Source organism: Cryptotermes secundus, unplaced genomic scaffold (genome assembly GCF_002891405.2).
Source record: "Cryptotermes secundus unplaced genomic scaffold, Csec_1.0 scaffold116, whole genome shotgun sequence".
Classification (NCBI taxonomy): domain Eukaryota; kingdom Metazoa; phylum Arthropoda; class Insecta; order Blattodea; family Kalotermitidae; genus Cryptotermes; species Cryptotermes secundus.
In genome coordinates, this window is record NW_019732857.1 from 1266686 (window position 1) to 1291782 (window position 25097).

At 36.1% G+C, this 25097-nt stretch overlaps 1 protein-coding gene across 8 annotated transcripts in view; it reads right to left on the reverse strand.

Annotated features, from left to right (window-relative positions):
* LOC111867750 (synaptic functional regulator FMR1) overlaps positions 1-25097 on the reverse strand; it is a 66783-nt gene that overhangs the window by 24721 nt on the left and 16965 nt on the right. For 3 of the 8 annotated variants that reach the window (XM_023857880.2, XM_023857874.2, XM_023857878.2), the window contains exons 6-11: positions 24848-24919; positions 24194-24341; positions 23922-24059; positions 9786-9824; positions 1298-1441; positions 709-821 (exon numbers count right to left, since the gene is read on the reverse strand). In XM_023857880.2, the coding sequence (XP_023713648.1) occupies positions 709-821; positions 1298-1441; positions 9786-9824; positions 23922-24059; positions 24194-24341; positions 24848-24919 (654 nt within the window). The remainder of the gene's footprint in view (positions 1-708; positions 822-1297; positions 1442-9785; positions 9825-23921; positions 24060-24193; positions 24342-24847; positions 24920-25097) is intronic. The other 5 variants (XM_023857882.2, XM_023857875.2, XM_023857879.2 and 2 more) reach the window with 3 other exon arrangements.

Genomic DNA, 25097 nt, shown 5'->3' on the forward strand with positions numbered 1-25097 from the left:
TGTTCCTTCTGGTCGGCCATCTCACTAATCGCCAAAGGGTTGAAACAGGAACGCACACAACAGAGCACCACAGACAAACCACTTAACTCAGACTGACGCCAGCTCTCTAACAGACACGGGAGACCCCCAGCTAACACCACCTAGCAGCACAACTCGTAACTACAAAGCATGCGCGCGCAACAGGTCGGTTCCGGTTATTTTTGGGTCCCCCTTTGTATAGCAGTCATATTAGTTTATTTTACATTGGTAAAGAAGTTCCTACACTGACACAATTTTATGTACTCTATGCCATTGTAATATATTTCCAATGTTCGGGACGGATTCTTAAATTAACATTAACAGCTATGTTACAAGTGGTCTATGTTTATTATGAGACACATCTTTCAAGCTGTTAATAATCTGAGCCAATATGACAGACAGAGCAGTACCCATGAGGCAAAGAATGACACAGCTGGCAATACTGTAAATCTACATTACCCACATATAAAGAACAACAGATCACTTCAGGTCGTGGTGCAAGGGCCAAGAAGGCCCACCCCTTATACATTCATACATTACCCATATATATAATGCATGGGATTTGTATCAAGGCTTTCTACATGACACACTGCAATGTGCTAAGGGGCAAAATTTCATAGAAGATGAAATAGAAGATATAAATACCAGATTTTAATACAAGATGCATAACAAAACAACTGATTGACTCACCTGTCATTGCGCCTCTGAATTGGAAAATTCTGCATTGAGCCCATTGTAGAACCGTGTATACTGCGTATCTGCTGATCGATTTCTAACTTTTCTTGTCTTAATGCTTCTACTTCCTGCAAAGAGCAAGCAATATAAAACTCTTTCCTGCCAATTAAGATTTATCTGGGAATAGGGAATTTAAATCTTCCACTATTATGGCACAAGTGGCCAGCTTTTTAACTTGAGGGCAATGGTATTTACATAGCGACCTCCACGTGCGCTGTCATGGTAGTGTGACACAAGGAAAATAATAGCCGATGGTGTATATTGGTATTTACGAAAACATGTTATTACACAAAGAAACACAACTGCTCTGAAAACAATGAAATTCATTGATACTGTAATTAATACACCCTGAGCCCTCTGGTGTCCAGTATAAGAAAGACTAATCTGTTACCTTGAGATAAAATAATCATAAAAAGAAAATACAAAGATGAAAACTACCAGATTTTATAATCCACATATTAAAAAAAAAAGGCTTTACTGTACCAGACTCCATTTACTCTGTATGCAAATTAAATTCTTATAAAATTACAACATGTGGACTCACCTTTAAATGTGCTAGATGATATTCCAAAAGAACTTTTGCATTAGCTATGCTTTCTACAGTACCTACAAACACAAAAGGAACTTGACCCTCTTCACGAGGGATTGTTGGCTGTGGTTCATTATCCCCTTCAATTTTAACCCGCACCTGGAACAAACACGGGTGAAAAACAATGGTTCATTTCAAAGCCTTAACATACCAATTATATGTCAGTGATATATCAAAGACAAACTGAAGTACTTGAACAGCATTTGTTGACGCTGTATCAGGCTGCTGCATCAGTAAGTATATTACTCTTCAGAAATCCCTTCTACAAAGCTCAGCTCCTTAATTATAAACATAGAATGGTACTTAATAACATAAAATCATAATTTTAAAAGCACATATTAATATATTGTCACTTGTTACCAAGGTAACACGTGACACTGGTGTCAGAAGTGGGATAGGTTCGGATTTTGAGACGAATTTAGAAGAATTACTGGACTTACACACGTGATTGATAGGACCAATAACAAACACCATTTCACACTGGTGTTGGAAGTAGGATTCATCAGATTCCGAGAGAACACGCAATATTATCACTGACCTGGTCATAAGGATTACACTAAAATCGATGTGAAATGGAATTCCATGGGACTTCACTGATTTTGTTTTGGGCTAAGATGTCATAACTTTTTTCTGTGAAGCTGCCCACTCCTCTCCCCAGTAAATATCAAAAGCTGTGTCTGATAGTTTTATCACAGTAAGTTATTAAACACAGAACTTTAATATTCCAAACAATTACCTTCATACTGCAAAGGAGGTGAAAACACAATATTTAAAAAATACTGTAACATTACTAATCTTAACTTCATACAGTTTTCTACTTTAATTTAAGCGCTTCCTACAATACAGTTGACTTAGGGGTGAAAATTAAAATTGGAGAGAGGTTTGTGATTACTTCAAGATCTGACATACATTTTGCTGTACTTTCACATGTAATCAAGTTACATGCCATTTCTACTGTATCTTACATGAAAAAAAAAAACTATCCTATTTCTCCTAAATTATACAAGTGTACATACTATTCTGCCAATATTATATTTTAAAGGAACATATTCACATCATAATACAGTTTACAAATATCATGCAAAAATTTAAATTATTCTCCCAAATGTAGAACTGTTTAATGTCATTTAAGTGAAAATGAACTATATAACCGACGTTTGTCTACCTCAACCTATACCTACCTAATGGTGAACTAGGAAAATAAATGTGAGGATAAAAAAATGTATATTTTAGCAAGTATTTTTCAGAGAAATCACTGCAGTTAAATGAGAATGAGGTTCAATACAGGTTTCTAGAGACTGAATCATGAGTCTTGTTTGTTATGTTTTACATTTCATAACTTAGGACAAAGACAGTTAGTTTAGGTGACACTTTTCATAAGAGGTACTGTAGCAGCAAGAAGTCTGATGGCTGAGGTTCCTAAAATTGTGTGAATTTTGTCACTTTAAAAGGGTAAATTGGAGAGTGAAATAGTGAAAGATATGCTCCCTTTATATGCACAGGATACTTAGAAATATCCTCACAAGAAATCTACCTTCTAACCTGTATGAGACAGAAAATGAAATTTCGTTGGACATGATGTTAACCCCCACCACCATCGGCACAACTGCACACAAATGGAAAAATTATTTTGGGCTCAAATAAGTTCTAGGAACTTCTAGGAATATTATCCACTGAATCACTGTCATTGATTTCCAAAAGTCTCTACAAAGCCTAAACAGGCATAATACCATGAACATGTGCTTTCTTATCTACTGTACTTACAAACTGAACTAAGCTACAAACCAAGAGTAGTAACATCTGAACAGGTCCAGCAAGAAAGAAGAGCACCAATGAGATCAGTTCCAGAACTGGGTATGCAATGAAACATGCTGTATGGAGGGCATTTGATTTACATGCCAATATGATAGCGGTGAAAAGACAACAGTCTAGAATTCTTTTCATTAAGAGAAATGTTATTGAAAGAATCATAAAATATCTTACATGCATACAGCAAATTAAATTCTGTAAAGAATACTCAGAAATAAAACCATCCACCCATTGCTTCAAATGGAATCTCCTTTGAGGAATACTAAATCACACATAAAAACTTATCAAGACTAAACGAATATGTTGGCGCACTAACAATTAGTATTGAAAAGAAATTAGTTCTTCCTTTTGTTCCAATTCTAACAGTGGTCTAGTTGCAAATACCGGGAAGACCATGGGAAACAGTGATAAATCATGGACATACATTATTTATGTAATAGGCATGCAGAATAAAGGTGGTTCACCACATGTACTCCATGTTATCACTACTAAAGTTTGGTCCAGGGTTCACATGCCCATCTAAGGCAAATAAATTATCACTAAGTGGCTACTAAAATTTATAGCAATTGTTTCATTTAATTTTCTTTATTTGGTTCTCAAATGTTTTTTTAATTATCATTCTTCCAAATTCTTCTGGCAAGTTTTCATTGGGCTTTCTTCCTGTGTTTAAGGAACTACCCTTAATTTTTTTAAAGAGAAGGCCTACTGTTGAGCCATATAAAAGTACATGTTGAAACTACCCCTTATTCCTTAGGGAAGCTGTAAGATGTTTAAAAGACCAGGAAATAGTAATAACAGTAATAATAATAATAATAATAATAATAATAATAATAATAATAATAATAATAATAATAATAATAATAATAATAATAATAATAATAATAATAATAATAATAATAATAATAATAATAATAATAATAATAATAATAATAATAATAATAATAATAATAATAATAATAATAATAATAATAATAATAATAATAATAATAATAATAATAATAATAATAATAATAATAATAATAATAATAATAATAATAATAATAATAATAATAATAATAATAATAATAATAATAATAATAATAATAATAATAATAATAATAATAATAATAATAATAATAATAATAATAATAATAATAATAATAATAATAATAATAATAATAATAATAATAATAATAATAATAATAATAATAATAATAATAATAATAATAATAATAATAATAATAATAATAATAATAATAATAATAATAATAATAATAATAATAATAATAATAATAATAATAATAATAATAATAATAATAATAATAATAATAATAATAATAATAATAATAATAATAATAATAATAATAATAATAATAATAATAATAATAATAATAATAATAATAATAATAATAATAATAATAATAATAATAATAATAATAATAATAATAATAATAATAATAAAAATATTTCAATGACAGGAGAGCTGTCAAGAAATTCTGCTGAGTGAAATAATACAAGCAACAGCAAACAAAATTCAAGAGAGACAGAAGAAATCTCATTAAATCAGGAACTAAAATCTTGAATGAATGGTTTCCTAATACTACCTGTATAATAACTGTTGTCTGTTCTGTCACTGATACTGTCTCGTGGCCACCTAATGGTGAACTAAGAAGTTCTGATGATTCTGAAATAGACTCTCACTTCCGCTTTTACCGTTTCATTTCAAAACAGTCACTTCATGTCAATGAAGACATTCCCAATGAGAGGTATGAAGCCAAGACAGCATGTTAAAGAATGAAGCTTGAAGACTGCTTGATCACAAGAAAAGAGATATACACCTCTCAGAATGACATCAAGAACTGCTGTCATGCCAACTTCTGCAGCATTCTATGAATCAAGATTTAGTAATATGAAGCCTATAAAGTATAAGCTTAGGTAAGTGTTGCACAATAAAAATTTAAATTATCGGCTAATGATCAAATTAAACGGTATGAACCGTTTAACTGTAACTTGTGGTTGACTACTGGTACTTTGCAAGCAAAACAGTATGCCACAAAAAGGAAGAAAAGCATCTTTGGTGTATGTAATGAGATTGGGGAGTGCAAGAATTAGTATAAAGCTAAAGCTGTGGTGATGGCAGAATAAAGGACGTTTACATACATTTCATTTAAGCTACATGCAGACACAAGCATTTCAGCAGAAGAAATGGGGGTAAGGGGGTCAATTCTGTGTTGCCAAGTAGGCGTTGGAAAAATGTTCATCCTCTAATGATGAGTCATAAGATTAATCATCACAAAAATTTCTGCTATATAAAAACTTTTTATTTCTAACTATATATTACACATTTTGACTGCAAATGGTCACAATCAAGTGACACAAATCACCCAAAAATATGCATACCGTAAATATAAATTTTGTTAGAACACAAAAAACATAAAAAGCATAGTAAATAACAAATTAGATCACATCCAACTTGATCAATCAATTAAAATGTCTGTATATTCATATTATTATCTCCAACAGCAATCCAGCAACAAAATATATAAAGCCATGATTCCTCTCTTACACATCATAATTAATTATGTGAAGACCTATTACATTCTCATCCATACAACATGACTGAGTCCTGATTTTACTAGGTATAGTAAAATCAAAGGGCTACAAAATCCCTAGAAACCCACAGAGACTGTGCTAATTCGCAGCTTAAATTTCTATGGAGGAAATGCTGTTGAAAACTGGGCCCTTAAAAATAATATTAAAGCCTAAACTATGAAAACATTACAATTTTTTTTTCAAATGAGAAAGGAATACTGAATGAGTCAGCTGAGCTCACATACAACGGGTACGCAGATCAAATCCCAGATGTGTTATCCTATAATGGCCCAGTCCTTCCAGATATATTCTACAGCATACTCAATCAGGTCATGGCTGCTTCCTACTTTATTACCTTTAGAAACATCCTACTCTTCCTCAGCCTAAATAACATAATTTCCAATTGACAGTGTTGTTAAATAACGTAAAAACATACACCACAGTATGTTGTTACTCTTTAAAATTTGGAAACAAGGACAAACAATGATACCTGTAATTATTACTACCACAAGCAAGTGATCAGCCATTCTGCTCTGCAGTCAGTAGGTTCTAGGTTCAAATCTTAGTTCAGAAACCAGCTATCCTGACTGAGGACTTTCATGGGTTTCCTCAGTCCATCCAGGCAAATGCCAGGATAGTACCTCAAATTAGGCCATGGTCATTTCCTTTTATGCTCTTCTCATTGTTTACTATTCATCCTAAATTGCAACACTACATAGTCTCAGCTACTGGCAGCATCATTAAACAAATGAAGAGTAAACGGACAACAGTACTGCATAATAATCTGAAAAGTGTGGGAACTGTCTTCCAGGTTGTGACACCATGATGCCATGTGGATGGATACCAATGTTTTAGAGAAAGGCACTGCCTCCATCTTTATGGATGAAGTTCAACCCTGTTCATGGAGGCATGTTTCTCAAAAACAATGGCATCCACCAGCAAGACTACATGGTGTCATAACCAAGAAGACCACAACCTGAACAATCACTATCATGAAAATCTCAAAACTTATGCCTGAAAACATTTTAGAATGTGGCAGATGTCACAGAATTTGGAGGGTGTATGAGTGAGGAAGGGATAGTGCTTTGGCTTTTTGCCATCCAGGTATTTACCACTCATGAACTACATCACTTTCAAATCTGTATCATCTGAAACTCTGGTTTTAAAATGGTATGCAACATACATGAAAAAATATGAAGAATATCACCACAAAACTGTGGAATTAAGCACAATGTTTTGATTGGTCCATCAAGAAACAATCATAATGAATATATTACAGATCTGAAGTAATTCCAGGAACTGAAGTTGCTGCTAATATTGTGTAAGAAAAGTGGTACCTATGAAGAAAACTCACTTAGAGTGTTATCTAAAATAGTGGTTCCCAAAATAAGAGCTATGGACCCCCAGGGGCCATGAAGCCTTTTATGGGGACTGTCAAAAAGAAGGCAGGTAACAAAGATATTGAATTAATTGTAACCCTAATACAACAAGATGATAAAAATGAATTAATTCAGTGTTACAGTCTGTTAAAAGGAAAACAAAAACTACTAAATCACATTTTAAGCCACTTTTATAAAAGGTTAGATGTAACAATGTACAATTTTGCAGAAATTCACCAACATTTATTTCAAAGGAACATATAAATTCCAGCACACCTCTGATTGCTACCTGCTTGGCTTACTCTTTGTCAATGAAGATGAAGGCTGCACTTCTACTGGACTACCCAGTATTACACCCCAAAAGACAGTACCTTTCACAGTCACTGTGAAAGCCTCAAATCCAACTCATTTTTATAGATTCACATGAAAGGACACTGAGACTGAAAGATTTTGGGAACCACTTATCTAAAACCACAGGTAGATGACAAGGGCTGAAGTGAAGGTAAGTGCTAAACCATGAAACTAAGAAGAATGAAATTATTTATACTTACAATATTCATTAGACATGTTCTAACTTTCAAGAAACATTTCGCTAACAATGCCAATTATTAAATAATTATGATGATTATGATAAGAAACTCAAGTTTGCAAATAATTTTCAATAAACCTGAATGTAAGCGTCGCAGTAAACTCAAATTCATTGCGTTAATACCTACTGATACTTGGCTCAGCACAACTGGAGTAACCACTGGCATGGCTGCAGTGATTCTTTCCCTCAAGTGCTCTAAATTATAAAAGTTCATGGAATACACAATGTCCTTCATATATCCACAAACCAAGATGCCTAATGGGACCAGACCAAGACTTCTAGGTGACAATAAGTGGACTCTCGCTTTCGATTAAGTACCTTAAAAATTTGGTATTTGAGATTTTTCAAACATTTATACTAAACTGTGCCGATCACAGTGGCCGTGCAGTCTAAGGCATGAACTGTCTTCGCTTGCTCAAACACTGGGATTGTGGGTTCAAATCCCAATCAAGACATGAATGTTTGTCTGCATTTATTCTGTTTGTGTTCTGTGTACGTAGTGGCCTTGCAATGGGCTGATCCCCTGTTCAAGGAGTCCTACTGACTCTCTTAGGATTACAAAACTGAAGTAGTGTGAGTGATCATCAGGCCATAATACCAAACTCTAAATTTTGGATTCTCATATTCTTCCAATTACAATATGAAAACTGTCAAAGCCCCAGATTCTACAAGTGTGACAATTTGCTGTTCCCTTGCTAAAGGGACTTCATTTGGGGGGTGGGGAGTGGAGGAAAAACAACTGATTAAAGAAATTATACTCATCATCTTTTCTCGTAAAAACACTGCATATTCCTTTTGATTAGAATAATACTTTATTATTTCAGTTAAAGTTTGTAGGGAAAACATTTTGGATCATAATGGCTAGTAATCAGTACTGTAAATGAAGATATAAAATTGATTCCCAGATAGTGCTACCACTCAACAACGCAAAAATCACAACACAAAGCTGTACATTACTTCAATGCTAACAAAGACTAACATTTACCCCAGACATCAATTAATAAAAGTTTTGTATGGTTGTTTAAAAATATGGTTTAAAGATAACTTAGCTGTTATGTAACATGCTGATACTAGGCCTTTAATGGTAAGCATTATAATATTTTATTATGTTCATGTAAAATTTTGTAAAATGCAATAAAGGTGCAATCTCACGAATGAAATGCTATAACTGATCATAAAAACACAATAAAATGGACATAAACAATCCCCATCCACTATTAATTTAAATAGTTTATAAACTATGTAAGATCTGAGGTTTTCACGGCGGTGAAAACCGCCACATCCCACAAGACTGCTTTCTTCAGTTTATAAACTGCTAACTCAGCCCAGGTACTAATAAATGAAAGCATTATTCAGAGACAATATTTTATAAGAAAAGGAATATACGCACTACTAAAAAAAAGTATGGGTGAAAGCTGTATTCTTTGCAATTTGAGTAAATGTGAAGTGTCTTAATTTAAGTATGTGAATGTCCCTATATGAATATCTTATGCACTTATATTTGCTATTTCAGAAAGAATATTCAAACGCAATATTTACGACGTAAAACAATTCTAAAAATTTCTGCATATATTAGGGCAGGAAGAAGGATTAAATAACAGCAGTATGGGAACACGTCCATTCTTTGTTCTTCAGATTCTTATCTATCAGGTCCAGCTCAAACCTTCCTAACACCCAGAACCTTCAGCTTTGTTTCTTTTTTGGGGGGGGGGATAGGAAGATATCTAAAATGTTATTGTGGTCAATATTAACAGTAATATTGTGAAGAAGCGCTTATTAGGATGAACTTTTTAACACATGACTGCTATGATTTATTACCACTGAGTTACACAGAATATTGTAAGCAGAATTGAGGGGAATTTTGAAGGCTGTACTTATTAAGGTATCTGTTTACTGACAATATTTAAGAAAACTCGTTTCATGAGCTCAATATTTTTCTTGCAAGAGTCCTTGTCATTTACTTTTTTAAGGAGGCATGGGGTTTCATGTCTAATTTATTTATACCAGATAAATTTTATGTACTAAGGGAATATGAAAAAATTAAAGAGCAACCCTGAGCTGACAATGATAATGGCTGTATAAATAAGATACTTACTTTAATAGTATGTACATTCCCACTCGAGCCTGTTGTTATCTATTTAGAGAACAATCAACAATTATTTCAACTCATTCCATGAAAAAAAGCATTTACTTTCTCTCTAGCCAGAGCAGGCAAAGATATTCAATTTTGCTACCTATGATATTGTTCAATAGGATGTATGGACTATATCTCTGATTTCAATTTATTAAAGAATAATTCTGTATGCACATACTTAAATACAGAATAAGTTTCTATAAACTGGAAAGCAGAAATATTCAGTTTTTGTTTTCATGTGAATATTAGCTCAACTATGGCCAGAGTTTCAGTGAATGCAAAATACAACCATTATCTAGTCTAACATCAAGGGTTGCAATCACTTTCATTGCTAAACTCGTGTAGTAATCGGGGTATGAAACTCTCAGTGAACCTGTCTAAAGTGGAGTTACATATTATTTTCCAGTTTATACAGGTTTCTATTTAACAACAATCAAACAAAAAATTCCAACCTAAGCCACAATTTCCATGTTAACATGCTAATTCCTTTTAAACTTATCATCTATATGTGACCTAACATTATGAAATGAAGTGAAACTGAAACAAAACCTACACATAACACTATCTGTTCGATTCACTACAGATTATCACCAAACACACATCAATTCCAACATCTACAAGGAACTGAATACTAGGAAATATGTTTATTTGGGTGTATATTAATGAATAATGCAAGAAATTGTAAAGTGTTGTTGGAACTGAGGTTCTCACAGCGGTGGTTACAAAGAGTTCTATCTTCTGGGATATAATGCCATGAAGACCACTGAAGATCAACAAATGTTTTGAAGCACCATGTCAAATCGATCTTCAGAATTGAACATGGCAAGCAAGAAACCAGCATGAAGCAGGTAACAAGAACAGCTCCATGCTGGTTGCTTGCTTGGCTTATTCTTTGAGCCTGAAGATGGAGGTGACATGTCCCTTTGAAACACTGGCTGATTTTCAATGGACTACATGGCATTATATGTTGGAAGAGATAACTATCAATTTAAAAAGTTGTCTTCCCGGTCATTTTAAGTATGGACTTATGTGTATTCTCTAATAATCTATTTGTATTGCACATATTTATATTACAATGAAATTAAATTTGTACACAAGTTCCCCATAATGCAATTTGTTGCCTTTAGAGACAGGAGGAGGGAGGGAAGATGAGATATCATGCAACATATGTCCTGTGATGTTTAGTTTTCAAGATACATGTCATCATTCGATGCAGCAAGCTATCAAATGATCAAACCACAGGCACCTTGTAGTTACAATATGATTTCAAAGCAGCTTCCTTCCATTTTCAGGCAGACAGCAGTGCCACATGGAATTCTCTTAAATACACCTTAACATTTCGACAGTGATGGTGGTCACAGCTCTTAACATTTCGACAGTGATGGTGGTCACAGCTACTTGTTACTAGCTCTCCTGACATCACTGGATGGGGCTGCATAAATGTGTTCCTTCAGGTGACCCCAGAGGAAAAAATCCACTGGAGTTAGATCCAGTGACCAAGGAGGTCATGCAAACAGTCCCTGACATCCAATTCACCTTCGTGGATAAGTTACATTTGACCACTGCCTGTCGGCTGGAGATCATCATGCTGAAACCACAACCTCTCCCTCAAAATCAGCCCCAGTAGAGCAGTTTCCAGAAAATCACAATATCAATTGGCAGTCAGCCTGTCAGGTAGCATATATGGGCCAATAACAATGCTCCTGTGATCATTCCTGCACAGACACTGATAATGAAGGAGTTTGATACCAACATTTTTGGACAGCATCAGTATTATTCTGTACCCAGATGTGATGCTATGAAAAAGAGCTCATCTGTCATTCACAGACTTGCATATACAGGATGATCATCTGGAAACAGCTGTGCATTCTGCATGCAGTAGTATGGATGCAACTGTTTGTCATGAAGTACTTCAAGGAACCGTGGTTGGGAGAGTCCCAATTCTTGTGTAATATTGCAAGTTTCCCCGTGGTTTTCTTTCCACAGCTACAATTACGGCACACTCGCTGGATGGTGTGCATACAGTATGTAGGCAACATGTATTCATGTGTGCCACAGTGTTATAGTGAGTGTTACACTTCAAGTCTTATGGAGACACTCCTCCAATTGTTGAAACACATCAGTGGCAGTATGACGTCAACAATGCGTATTCCCATGGAGCAGTACCTGCTCGACCATTTCAGGTACTGAGAGTTAAGGGCATCTCACAGTATTCATCATGTGTATTCCATGATCATTCAACCACAGCAGAACCCAGCTGTGCATTGTGTGGCTTGAGTACATGTAACAAAGCACTATATACTGTCATGACAAATAACTCTGCTGAGAAGTACGTTATTCCATTTGAGGGTGACATGTATCTCAAAAACTAAGCGTTTCAGGGCATATGTTGTATGGCATTTCTACTTGTTTTTTTTTAATAAGGAATCATGCTACAGAGAGCTTGTATGCAAACTCCATTTCACTTTGCATATACACATTCAAGATTTAAACTTTGCAAAAAAAAAAAAAAAAAGATGCTTGATGATTGTAATAAACATTCTTTGGACTAATATTCTACCACACTTCTCAAAATCTGTTCATCATATCCACACACACACCTATATACATTTTTTTCTTTTGGTCTACACTGTTTACCTGAAATGTATGTAGTCTTGATTTGGCAAACAGTTAATAAGATATGTCAGAATTGAAGCAGCAGCATTTCTGGCTTTAGAAATATGAAAACTGTGTGTTGGCAGTAAAAATAAATAGAAAGCGATGTGGTAAATCCAACCACAAGACTGCAAAGTATGTAAGGAATTACTTTGTTTTTGTGGACCTGCAGACTGGAAGAAACTTGGACAGGTACATAATACTCATATCCATTAACCTTAGAACCATGACATTTTTTCTAACAGTAAGGAAATGATTTTGTTAGATAGGCCTATAACTGACAATGAAACACATATTTAATACTCATTATTTTTCTTGTTGTAACTGCTTTAAGCCAATGTAATGTGAACAAAAAAGTGTTTTGTATCCAATTTAAAAACAGTTCAATGTAACAAATGCATTTGCATGACATCAAATTACATTACTCTGTCACACTTTCAATATAACTAAGATAACACTCAAGTCCCACTGATGTAATAATACAATACTTTTGAAATTTCAAAAAACATAACTGATTCATAGTTTTGAAACTTCAATTCAACAATGCAAGGTTTAGCCCTCTTTATAATCTACAGATGTCCCATACATGCACTTCATCATCTGTGTCATGCCTTCTTTTGTACAGCTGTAAAATGAAAACATTACATGACACTTCTATTTTGTTCTGTGACAATGTCTACCAGTCACATATTTGCAGTGCACAATTCAAAGCCATAAAGTAATAAACTATGCATACGACCATCTGGCCCAATGATGAAGTAATAAAATTTGTCAGACTGTGCTCTCATTTCATGACAAACAGATATACTGGGGCCCAACAGGTTTAGTCACACAGGCATGAAATGTGACTGATCCAGAATTTTTTAAATAATATACAGACTCTGAACAACTTCTATTCTGAGCTAAAAGCAGAAACAGACTTGGCTTTAGAAAGACAAATGAGGTTGAATTATTAAGGTATTTGCTTAGTCATCCTGATGCAAAGAAGCACAATTTAAGGTTGCAATACGGTGCACAGAGAGAAGAACAATAGCATTTCCAAGAGGTGTAAAAAAGCAATAATATAGTTAGGGTGAAAACACGATACCTAAATAAAGCAAAATTCACTTACTGCAACTCCAGGTTTATTGTAAATATCATTTGGTCTAATGAAAGTATTTTTCTGTTAAATGAATTGTGACTGTACAATGTTGTGAAAAAAATTTGTTCAACCTGACTTCCACAGTGACAGTGCACTGAAGCTTTATAAACAAAACACAATTCATTTCATTTTTCAAATAAGCTCACCAATTTTTATAAAACTAGGTATGAACGTTATGCCACTATAGGCCATCAAAATGCCATACTTCTAATTTTCTACAATCAGTGATAAAAACGCAGTGGGCAAGCAAACTTGTAAGCACCACAAATATATGGTCCTGAAATGATGTATGATAAAAGATCTTGGAAAATTACGCAATTTTTTCCAAATGACATTTCACAAACCTATACACTATGTAAAATATACTGTGTGCAAAAATTATACAAGTGGGGGGAAAATAAAGACTCTGAGGTTATATACCCAACAAATTTAATATACATACAGAATATGTAAAAGGCAAAGTTGTCCCTGCACTTAACTAATTTAACACTACACCATGAAGGCATATGGGGGAATGGATGTATAGATCCATTATCTTGACCTCGGCACTAGATGGAGGTGAGTGGTCAGCTTCACGCCCTGGCCGCTTTACCCCCAGGGAAAAGGCCTCTGGTACCCATTGGACAGGAGGCTGGGTGAACCTCAGAGCTGGTCTGAAAGACGCGGAGATGAGAAAATTCTTGACCCTACCAGGACTCGAACTCCAACCCCTCCGTTGTCCACCCCATAGCCAGTCACTATATCAACTAAGCTATCCTGGCTCCATATGGAATATGTCCTTAAGTAAATTCTTCACAGGACTAAAATAATAACAGAGTAATATATTTTTTGGACTATACATCCATGTAACAGGAAAGTAGGCTTATGAGTTCCGCTTGGAATTTCTTGTTTCTGTATTGTCACAAATCATTCTATGTGCTACCTTAGACTATGCACACCCAATGAACTTCAAAATATGGTGGTCTACCTTGCTTCTGGAAATAAGCTGAGAATATGGTTCACTCTAAAAACTACATGTACCTGTTCTAGTTCACAGAAATAAATGTATCACAAGCTTTAGTTAAAACTATTTCAATATAACACACATATAATATAGAATGTTCTATTATCATAATATATTTCTACAGCTAGTGTTGTCTTCAGGTGATTTAAACTGTTTGCTATTTGTTATTTGGATCCCTCCTGTACCATTCTATTTACTGATATCATTTAATTTGTTTTGATATGGGCATCACACACAATATGTATACTCATTAATAAAATAATCTATATTATAATTTAAATCATAATAATTGCTTCTCATTACTAAAGTAGTTACAAATAACTGTATTAATACATGAGAAACCTATTCAGGTTCTTTGTTTTAATCTATCAACTGTTTTTGACACCATCATATTTATATAACAAACATTTCTCCATTCAGAGGATACACTATGCAGACCATAAAAGTAATGAAGATATTACAGAATTGGGAATAACAGGTATCAATACAATACCATAAAAATCTACAAAAAGAAATGGCTCAAACGTATGTAAAGAATGCCTGAACATAGAATCCTCAAAGCTATTCTCTAAGAGAAAAGTATGGGCAGATTCTGCTAGTGAAATCTAACAAGAAGACAAGAAAAAACAGTTTTAATCCCCTGTAACTTGAACACTATGAAGGTTTGATTCATGAAGAAAATACATGGCATCAGGTGCCAAAGTGTGTTGTAATCATTCAATGTTGCAATATATTACATGTGTGTTTCAGTCAGACTGTATAACAGTTTTAACCAGCTTATGGTAATTAATGCCACAGTATAGATGAATGTTTAAGCAAATGTGAATTTGCATGTGTGAAGGCAATTCAGAATAATGTACTGTCTGTCCTACTAAGAAGAGAATTCTTCAACATAAAAATCTGATCCTAGCAAGTAAACATTTCTGCATATTATTTCTATGACTGGGGCACTGATGCAGTAAACTGACCAGTCAGTATCTGAAATTATGTCTTCCAATGACTCTGCTAACAAGGGTCTTGTGTAATCATTAATGTTACAGTAATGACAGTTACTTTAAACAATTCAGTATATACTTCAAACAAATTATGTAGCCCTCCCTTCTTCCAACAAAGAATTTTGCTGAAAACAAAGATTCTCAAAATAAATGAAGAGCAGACAGTACTGTATAATCAGTCAACTATAACCATGACTGTGAAGACATGGAATTAATTTTTTGGAGCTGGGAAAAACCAAAAGTTGGTTCCAAGTACACACACACTATTTTAAAGATATTAAGGTTGGTAAAATTTGATTGTCTGAAACTAATGTAACATATTTTTCTTTGTGCACTTTTAAGATTAATAAGTCACTGTTTCATCATGAAAATGAATAGTATCATAATGCATGTATCAAAAAGTTTTTGCAATAAGACTGAGTGTAAGCTTACAGGCATGCCAGCATTTGTGGGTATATGTGCCTGGATAGAAGCCAAGTTAAAACATCCTTTACCAAATCCTATAAAAGATCAAATAAAACTACTCATCCATCAAACTGGACTAATCTTGACTAACAGTGTGTAGAATTATAATAAGTTGAAGCACTAACTTGACCCATCAGTATAAGTTAACTTGCAGTTTGGACAGGATAAGTTCTGTAAGGGCCTCTGACATATCTGACGAGTTGAAGGTCACAGGCTGGCTGTATTATGGATCAAGGTGAAACTGGTGACTGTCTAATGAGAATACTGAAGGATGTCTCACAACTATATATCATAACTTTGGGGGGTGATTGCTGAGGTCATTCTCAGTGAAAAATGTTATACCAACCATATGTCCTATTCTCAGCTGTTTTGAAGCTGTAGGTATTTGAAATGTAGCTTCACTTGAAAGAGTGCTTTATTAGGTGGAGGGAGGACATTTTAATTAGGGGGGAAAAAAAAGGGGGAAAAAAAGTAGGTTTACACTGTACAGTTTATGTAGCTCAATGCAAACGTTCATAATGTCTGCTGTCAGCTTGGAAGCACAGCATTGTTCATTTCACTAGGGAATGTGTAACCTTACACAGAAATGCAGTGTTTATTAGTGTCTCTTGCAAATTAAATAAATTGTAAAGTAACTGTTTCACATTCATGTTGCATTCAAATGTCATGTTTTTCATGTGACCCCATACATGGTAATCGAAGGGACTGAAATTCAATTGCCTAATCAGGCCTGCACAGCACCTGCTCTTCACATGTTAAACACCCACAACTCCAAAACTGGTGAGTAGAACCCATACTTCCTGAAGTTATGACATAAAGTCACAGCACACCTTGTATGCAGAAGGTGTACATGATGGTGCTAAAAGACGTCATGAAGTGCACCATGACAGGCTGAAGAGCTGTCACGTGTAACTCATTCCTGCTGCTGTGGTTTAGATAAAAGACTGTAGCTGGGATGACTGGTGGAGGTAACTAAGATATTAGATTGATTATTTCAGCTGGCACTGTTAATACTGATGGCAGGAAATAAATGTTTCAGATAGTAAATAAAAGATTGGGCACATTAAGATGAAGAGTGATAACCTATAGTGGAGACTGAAGGTTAATGGGAAAACAGAGGAGGCTTAATGTGGGGGGTGGGGGTGGAGGTGAGTTTCCTGCAGATAGATGATAGTCCGGTCACGATATTGGTTTAAAGTCTGTAGGTGAGAGAACCACATACGAAAATTGTGGTAGATTACATGGTAGCAGGTCCATGATATATGACCAGAAGACAAAATGCAGACATATAAAAACTATAGTGTTTTAATGAGAAGTCTTTTCAGCCTTCCCATTTTTTAATTTTGGAGTGACAGAATTCTGCTACTGTGACAAACGTACTACATGGTGACTCACTGCATTCAGGCACAGGTGTGTCTCCTGAGAGTTTTGTCCTGACACCAGAATGAGATCAGGCAGTAAATTTTAATAGCAGTGTATTGTGATCAATACTGTGGAAAGGTCCAGATTGGACTGCAAGGGAGCTGATGCTCTGCACTAATGACTGACATCCATGTGTCTTGAAACCAGCCATGGCAGGTGTAGAAGTATCCTCAGTCTGAGTTGAAACTAACATGTGGTATAGCAAGTGTCATGTAACTTCGAACAAGGCCAAGAGTAACCCTGAATGTGCAGAAGAAAAATTTCAGACAAGGGGGTGGGTTCAAGGATGTGAGAAGTGACAGGAGGCCAGAACTTCTCACACCCTCGAAGCCACCCCTTTGTCTGAAATTTTTCTTCTGCGCATTCAAGGTTACTCTTGGCCTTGTTCGAAGTTACGTGACACTTGCTTTAAGGTCTGCAGAGCAATGTGGCTATGGGTGGGGACAGATGAAGTTTGAGTACCTGTATCAACTACCTGAGAGGGATGAAAAACTGATAAATGCTTGCTCTCTCAAGGAATCTTCTTCATGTATCCAGAAAAGACAGGCCCCCTAAGTTCTGGGATGACCCCTCATCCAGATATATCAGGCAGCTCTTATCACTGGAAGGGTGAGCTCCATTGTTGAGGCAAGGTGCATCAATGTGCCCACTCTCTCCACAAACATCACAGGACAGGATTATTGTGCAGCTTTCTTGGCTATGTACAAATTGCTGACAGTTGCAACAGCCCAATGGATTTTGTTTACACAAGGGCTATCCAGAAAGTAACCTCCATTTATTTTAGGCAAATGTGTAGAAGTGGGGAGAGCTCATGCATGCGAGGTAGCTTCACATGATTCACTGCCTTGAAAACCATAATATAACTGGTCACCTAGTGTTTAGTCTCGTCTGTATAGAGTGAGTTCTGATGTGTCCTGTGACTGATAATCCCACCAGCTGTGAAATTTGCATTGTTATCCACTTTCTTCACTCTAAAAACACAAGTGATGCAGAAATCCATTGTGAATTATGCAGTTTACAGCCAAAATGTAATGAGCAGAAACTGTAAGGCAATGGTGTAGTATGTTTAATTGGTGGGCAAACAAAGGCTCATGATGAAGAGAGAAGTGGTCGGCTGGCCATCTGTAGTGAGTGATTTTGTTTCGAGTGTCGACCACAATATTTGTGAAAGACAGCGCTTCACAATTTCAGAACTTTCTATAAGAATTTCCAATAAATTTCATGCACTGTTCTCTACAAGATTATCATAGTCAAGCTAAGTTCTTACAAGTTTTTTAAAGTGATACCACAAAGATGGCGATGAATTTCTCAATCACACTGCACAAGTGACAGATGATGAAACCTGGGTTTCTTTTGTGAATGTTGAAACCAAGGAGCAGTCAAAGCGGTGGAGGCACACACATTCACCAAACAAACCAAACAAAAAAAAAAAAAAAATTAAAACAAATGTTGTCTGCCTGCCAGAAAGTTAATGGAGACTGTTTTCTGGAAGAGGACAGGAAAGGAATGGCGGCGGTGGAGAACATGCAACAAGGGACCACAATGTCAAAAGTGTACTGTGAAACACTAAAAACACTCCATAGAGCTGGCCACTCAGAACAAATGGCATGGAATGCTGATATCCTATGTAGTGCTCCTCCATACAGTGGCTTGCACTTGAGCGCTGCTGGAGCATTTCAACTGGGAGTTGAGTGACCACTCGCCTGATAGCCCTGACCTCATTCCGAACGACTACCACCTGTTTACCAACCTGAAGAACTGGTTCAAATCACAGTGCTTGAACAATAATGAGCTGATGGATGGTGTCAAAATGAGGCTCAGCTCACAGGCAGCAGACTTCTCTGACACAGGCATACAGGAACTTATATCCGGATACGACAAGTGCCTCAATTCCAGTGGTGACTATGTTGAGAAGTAGCTTAAGTATGTATATATTTTTTGTATATTAATAAATATTTTTCTCTCTCATCACTTGTTTTGTCAACAGCTCACCAGAGGTTACTTTCTGAATAACCCTCATATATTGATCCTTACATATTCAACTTAGATTCTTAGATATAATGCAGGAACTTCAAATGACAATGGGTTCCCTATCTCTTTTCCCAACTAACCTGTATGACCTTCACAGAGACTGGCCAGCAAGGGGCCACTATCTCCTCACTGGCTATCCTATACAGACAGTTAATGTTAACAACTTCCCTCAGTTCAGAGATGCATATTGCTCAACCTAAATGGAATATGAACCTATAAGTTGTTTTTAATATGGTCTCTGCTTGCTTTCCACTGTGAACCTCTAATATGAGTACTTCTTTTGGCTTATTTTGGACTTCATCCATTGTCTAGTATGTAAAAGACAAAAGACCACGACGTTTCGGAGACTGGATCTGTCTCCGTCTTCAGGTGGGTAGGGAAGGATAAACCTACTCAGTTAGGCCCGTTAGAAAGAGCTAGTCTCAATCACTAGCTCTTTCTAACGTGCCCAACTGAGTAGGTTTATCCTGAAGACGGAGACAGATCCAGTCTCCGAAACGTCGTGGTCTTTTGTCTTTTACATACTAGACAATGGATGAAGTCCAAAATAAGCCAAAAGAAGTACAGTATACATCTCTAATAAGAGATAAATCTTTTTTAACTGGGGCGCATTCTTGATTTTGCCTGCAATCTCATCTACAGCTGTCTGAATGTATGGGTTACTTTGCCTGTCTTCTTGGTACTCTTTATGGTTATGAACTGTAGCACTAGCACTTCAGTTGTAACAGTTTCACTGAATGTTGTATTCTCTTTCCTGGATTACTAAGAAGTGAAGTGGGGTTTAAGTTTGAAGAGACTTTTGAAATAGCCCTCTCCAGAAATGCTGGCATCAGTCTGCCGTTGGGGGAGGACAGAGAAAACAGGCATTCAAATTTTGTTGTCTGTGCAGCATGGAGACCTCTGCTAAGACCTGACTTCAAGAAACATGTCAGAGGAATTACCCTTCTAGAATGTCACTGGAAATTTGAAGCCTAGAAGTCCTACAGTGCTGAGCTGCAAGTTGAGGTCCCTAGCACAGGAATAACAACCCACTGCTTCCACTCTACACTATTCAAATGCATATAGAAACATGTCAAAATAGTACAGCCAGAGTAACAGCTATGTGAATTTCACAATGTCCACACCACCTGAGCCCCAAGTGGACTTATGGCCCAGGCTACACACACACAGACTTTCATATAGGGGCAGCAAGGTTCTAATCAACCTTCAACCTGAAACTGTGGGGCAGCAACCATATATACAGGAAAGATCTCTGATGGTGAGACAAAAGTTTAATATGTATAATCTGTGACAACTGGTAAGTCAAATATACCCTAGAAAATTGAACACAAACTGATGCGTCTAATCCTTGCATGTGGGCGGTCTGGTGAATATGGGGATGATGTGGTAGATGTTCAGCATGCAAAACAAATCAGTTTGGAAGAAGAAAGGGATCAGAACAGAATGGAATATATGACACAAGAAAATGGTAGAAGGTAAAAAGGACAGGAAAACAGAACAGCCTCCTCCTTTCAGCCATGTTGACCCTTCTACCTCAATGGGCTTATGCATTAAATTCAGCTGTTATTCAACAAATGAAAGGGCCCAATCAGTACTCCATATTCAATTTCATTAAGGTTATATGATATTATAACTTAAATGAAATCTGTGAGAGAGCAGGCATGACTTAACAACACTACACTGGTATTCACTTTTATAAACTGAAGACAATCACCAAAAACTACTAACAAGAATAGAAAAATATTTAACTATTTAAAAAACCTAAATTCTGCTTAATATTAACAGATATGTGAGCTGGTGACATCATTCTTGTAGTAAAAGAACCCCATTCTAAATTTTCAGTATAGCATCAGCAGCAGCTGTGAGAATAAAACTGCATTTCAGGATCAAAATAAGTATTAACAGATAGTGGAATGATGCTGTTGATGTTATTGTAGTGTTTTTATTAATACTCTTTTTGTTGTTATTTAGCAAGAGGTTCTATCCTAATTAACTGGATCTTGTGGAGCTGGAATGTACATTTTTACAAGATCAGGAAAATAGAAGCAGGCTTAGTTTGGAAAACAATGACAATGTAAACAAGTACAGTGCATCTGAAACAAACACAGCCAATAAACAAACTGAATAATTTCACTTCCAATGGAGATACATACAAGCTATTTGAGGTGATAAGCATAAACATTCAATGATCATTTTGTCTTGACAGTAGCTTCTAGCATGTGCCTCCCTTGTGGAGCAGCAGACATCCAACTTATATTCTGTCCAGATGTTTCTTAACATTTCCAGAGTTACAAATGCTACTGCATCAATTATATGGTACAGATCAGGCAGGTTCATTGACTATGGTCCGATGCATGCTGAATTTCATATATCCCCACAGAAAAAAATTCAAGTGTGGTCAAATAGGGTTACTGGGGGAGGGAGGCCACAGAATGAGGTGACTGATCTACATTCCTGTGAACTGCTCATTCATGAATTCAGTGACAGACAGAAATGTGATGATACTCTATTCTCCTGAAGATGTAACCATGTGGTGTACATGTGGCACAGAATAGCTCTCTTAACATGCCAACACACAGCACCTGTCACTGTTTTTCATGGAAGAAGAATGGTCTAATTATTCCTGCACCGGGTTAATTTGCACCACACATTCAATTTTGGGTTAGCCTGTTCATATTCTCCCCACATCATGTTGCTTCTGAGATCCTCAAACGCGACAAAAACAGCATATGACTTTACTTGAGATATCAAAAACAGCCTCTTCACTGAAGCATGCCCTGTTGAGGTAGCCACTGCCATTATCTATCCCAGATAGAACGCTGGCAGCAAAGCTGTTGTGTCGCAGCAAATCATTTTCCTGCACTTTCTGAAGCAGCTTCAATTCATATGCCTTCAGTGTTTAGCTTCTCATGCACTACACTGTAAACTGCTGAATGATGAATTCACAGCTCACTCACCAAACGGACATCTGTGGGCTTCACTGGAAAGCTTCCCAAATGGATTCAACTTCTTTAGCTCCATCTGTGGTCTACCACCTGCATCATGTCCCTTGAAACTCCCAGATTGCAGCAAATGCTGGTGCTGATTAACAACTGTGTTTGGTGAATCATGGCTGTGCTTCTAATGAAACTTGCACTGAACAGTCATGGGAAACTTAAATTCTGCCAGTCAGTGACAGCACAGAGCTCTCTCTTGTGGTCTGAATGATGCCATTTTGCACAAACCAAACAAAAGCTATTGTGCACACACAGCAGTGTTAACTATCACAAGCAAAACACCTGGTGAGTTTTTACAATTTTCATCACAAACTGCTTGCATGCATCTTCCATGACAGTGAAGTTATTCAGTTTCGTTACTGGCAGCAGTGTCTAACTTTGGAGATGTTAAGACACACCTGGGCAGAGACAGAACATAGACTGCATATCTGCCATGCAGCAAGGGGGATACATGTCCAGACATGCTGACAAAACAAAATATTTGGTGAGCTTTTACACTTTACACCTCAAACAACTAGCATGTTATCTCCATTGAGAGTGAAGTTATTCGGTTTATTTACTGGCTGGGTTCATTTCAGCCACCCTCTACTATAAACCTGGCTAGATTAAAATATCCTTTCAGTAATACAAACCCACATACAGAAAAACTGTCTGAGAGCCTGTCACAAATCATCTGGCCTGCCCAGCGGGAAGGACACAGGCTACTTGCATCAACTTGTAGGATGCACAGATGGGCTTGTAACATGTTCAACAGGCCAACAGCCATAAGTTTTATGTGCCAGTCAACAGTAATACCAAGCCTCTGCTACTGTATTAACCATTCAATCAGTTGTGTTTCTTCTTATGTCAAAATGGCATGTGACTATTACACAATGCACTATGTGTTCAACTACAACATGCACATCAAAAGCAATGAGAACATTCTAGCAGGAATTTCAGAAGCTACAGTTCCAAACAGGGCATAAAAACTATCTGTACAACTGTAAATAAATTTAGACAAAGAGATCATTGCTGGGGGGAAGGGGGACAGGTGAGCACTGGATGAAATCAATTTTAGACTTAAACAATCCCCTGGAAAACCTGTTAGACACCTTGCACAGCAGACTGGGGCTCAAAGTTTCAGGTTTCAACTCTGCTTAATTTTCAGAAAGGAACTTCAATGTGAACAATATATGGAGGGGCAAGGACTGAATGTGTAACAACATGGACCATTTCCAGCAGCTGCTGTGATTAGGGTGGGTTTTGTTGACATGTGTGTTTGTCAAAGCAGAAAGGATGAAAACACAGAGGTCATTTCTTTTCTGCTTAACTGGCTGTACCACTTGCACCATGCTCTCAAATAACCTCCCTGTATATGCTTGTGTTCCAGTAGTTAAATGTCAGACTTACCACTCCACTCTTGTCCACTATTTCTTGAATAATACGCCCATTTTTTCCAATTACTTTCCCCACCAAAATCCGAGGAACTTGAATGGATTCTTCACTGTATTCTAACATGCTACGGGCCTTTTTAACAGATTCAGGAGTCTGGAAGAAAACCATACATCAATGCAATGAATATAATTTATTTTGTTAAACCAAAAAAGTATTATGCAAATTTATGTTCAAAACATCTTTCTAGATAATGCAAACATGTATTTAAAACAATTTTTGACACTTACCTCCCCATAAATTTTAAAAGTGCATGAATTCTCTTCAAGTTCAATGTTCGTGATACCCTCTACCTTCCGTGCTTGCTGAATGTTTGCACCATGAGCACCAATTGCAAGTCCCATGAGATCTTCACGTACACTAAACTCGTCCGAGTATCTGAAAACAAATACCCTTACATTCATAATAACAGACAACGGAAATAATGTAACATTAATTTTAATGTTGCAACACACATGCATTTTATGAATAATGTATACCTTGCAATATTACTGCTTTAATTGATCTATGTATGAATACATAATAATTGCAGTAACAAAATACAATCTCCATGGTTCTAACATGGAATACAACCATAAAACAGATTAATACTGTTTAAAATATAGCACAGTATACATATATCAGTGGTTCTCAAACTCTGTGGCAGGCTATTCGTTTAATTGCCAACTCTGTAGAAATCTTCATAGCATATACAATTTACTGCAAAATATCCAACCCAAACTACAAGTATTGCAGAAGGAATCTTAAAAGGTCTCTATTAACGATATATAGCAGTGAAATAGTATGCTACAATGAATCATAACTTCTCCATGAAGAGGCATGCAGTATCTGGTCAACAACAAACAGTAAAGAAGGCCAAATTGTCAAGAAATACCGCGCCTCACCTTGCATTTGCTCTCACCCCTGCCTCATAGTTTGAGACACGCTGATATATAAAGTTTGAAGGCCTAAATTTGCTGAAATAAAAAGAAACGTTGTGTTGAAGTGAGAGTTAAGTTAGTTCACATACTGCACTCTGTTAATAATAAGAAAATGTAAATTTCACCTGTCCAGAAGCTGTTATATCCTACAGTTAACTGACAGATCAATCCAAAGAGTATTATTTTACAGTTAAGCTACAAATAATGTCACATA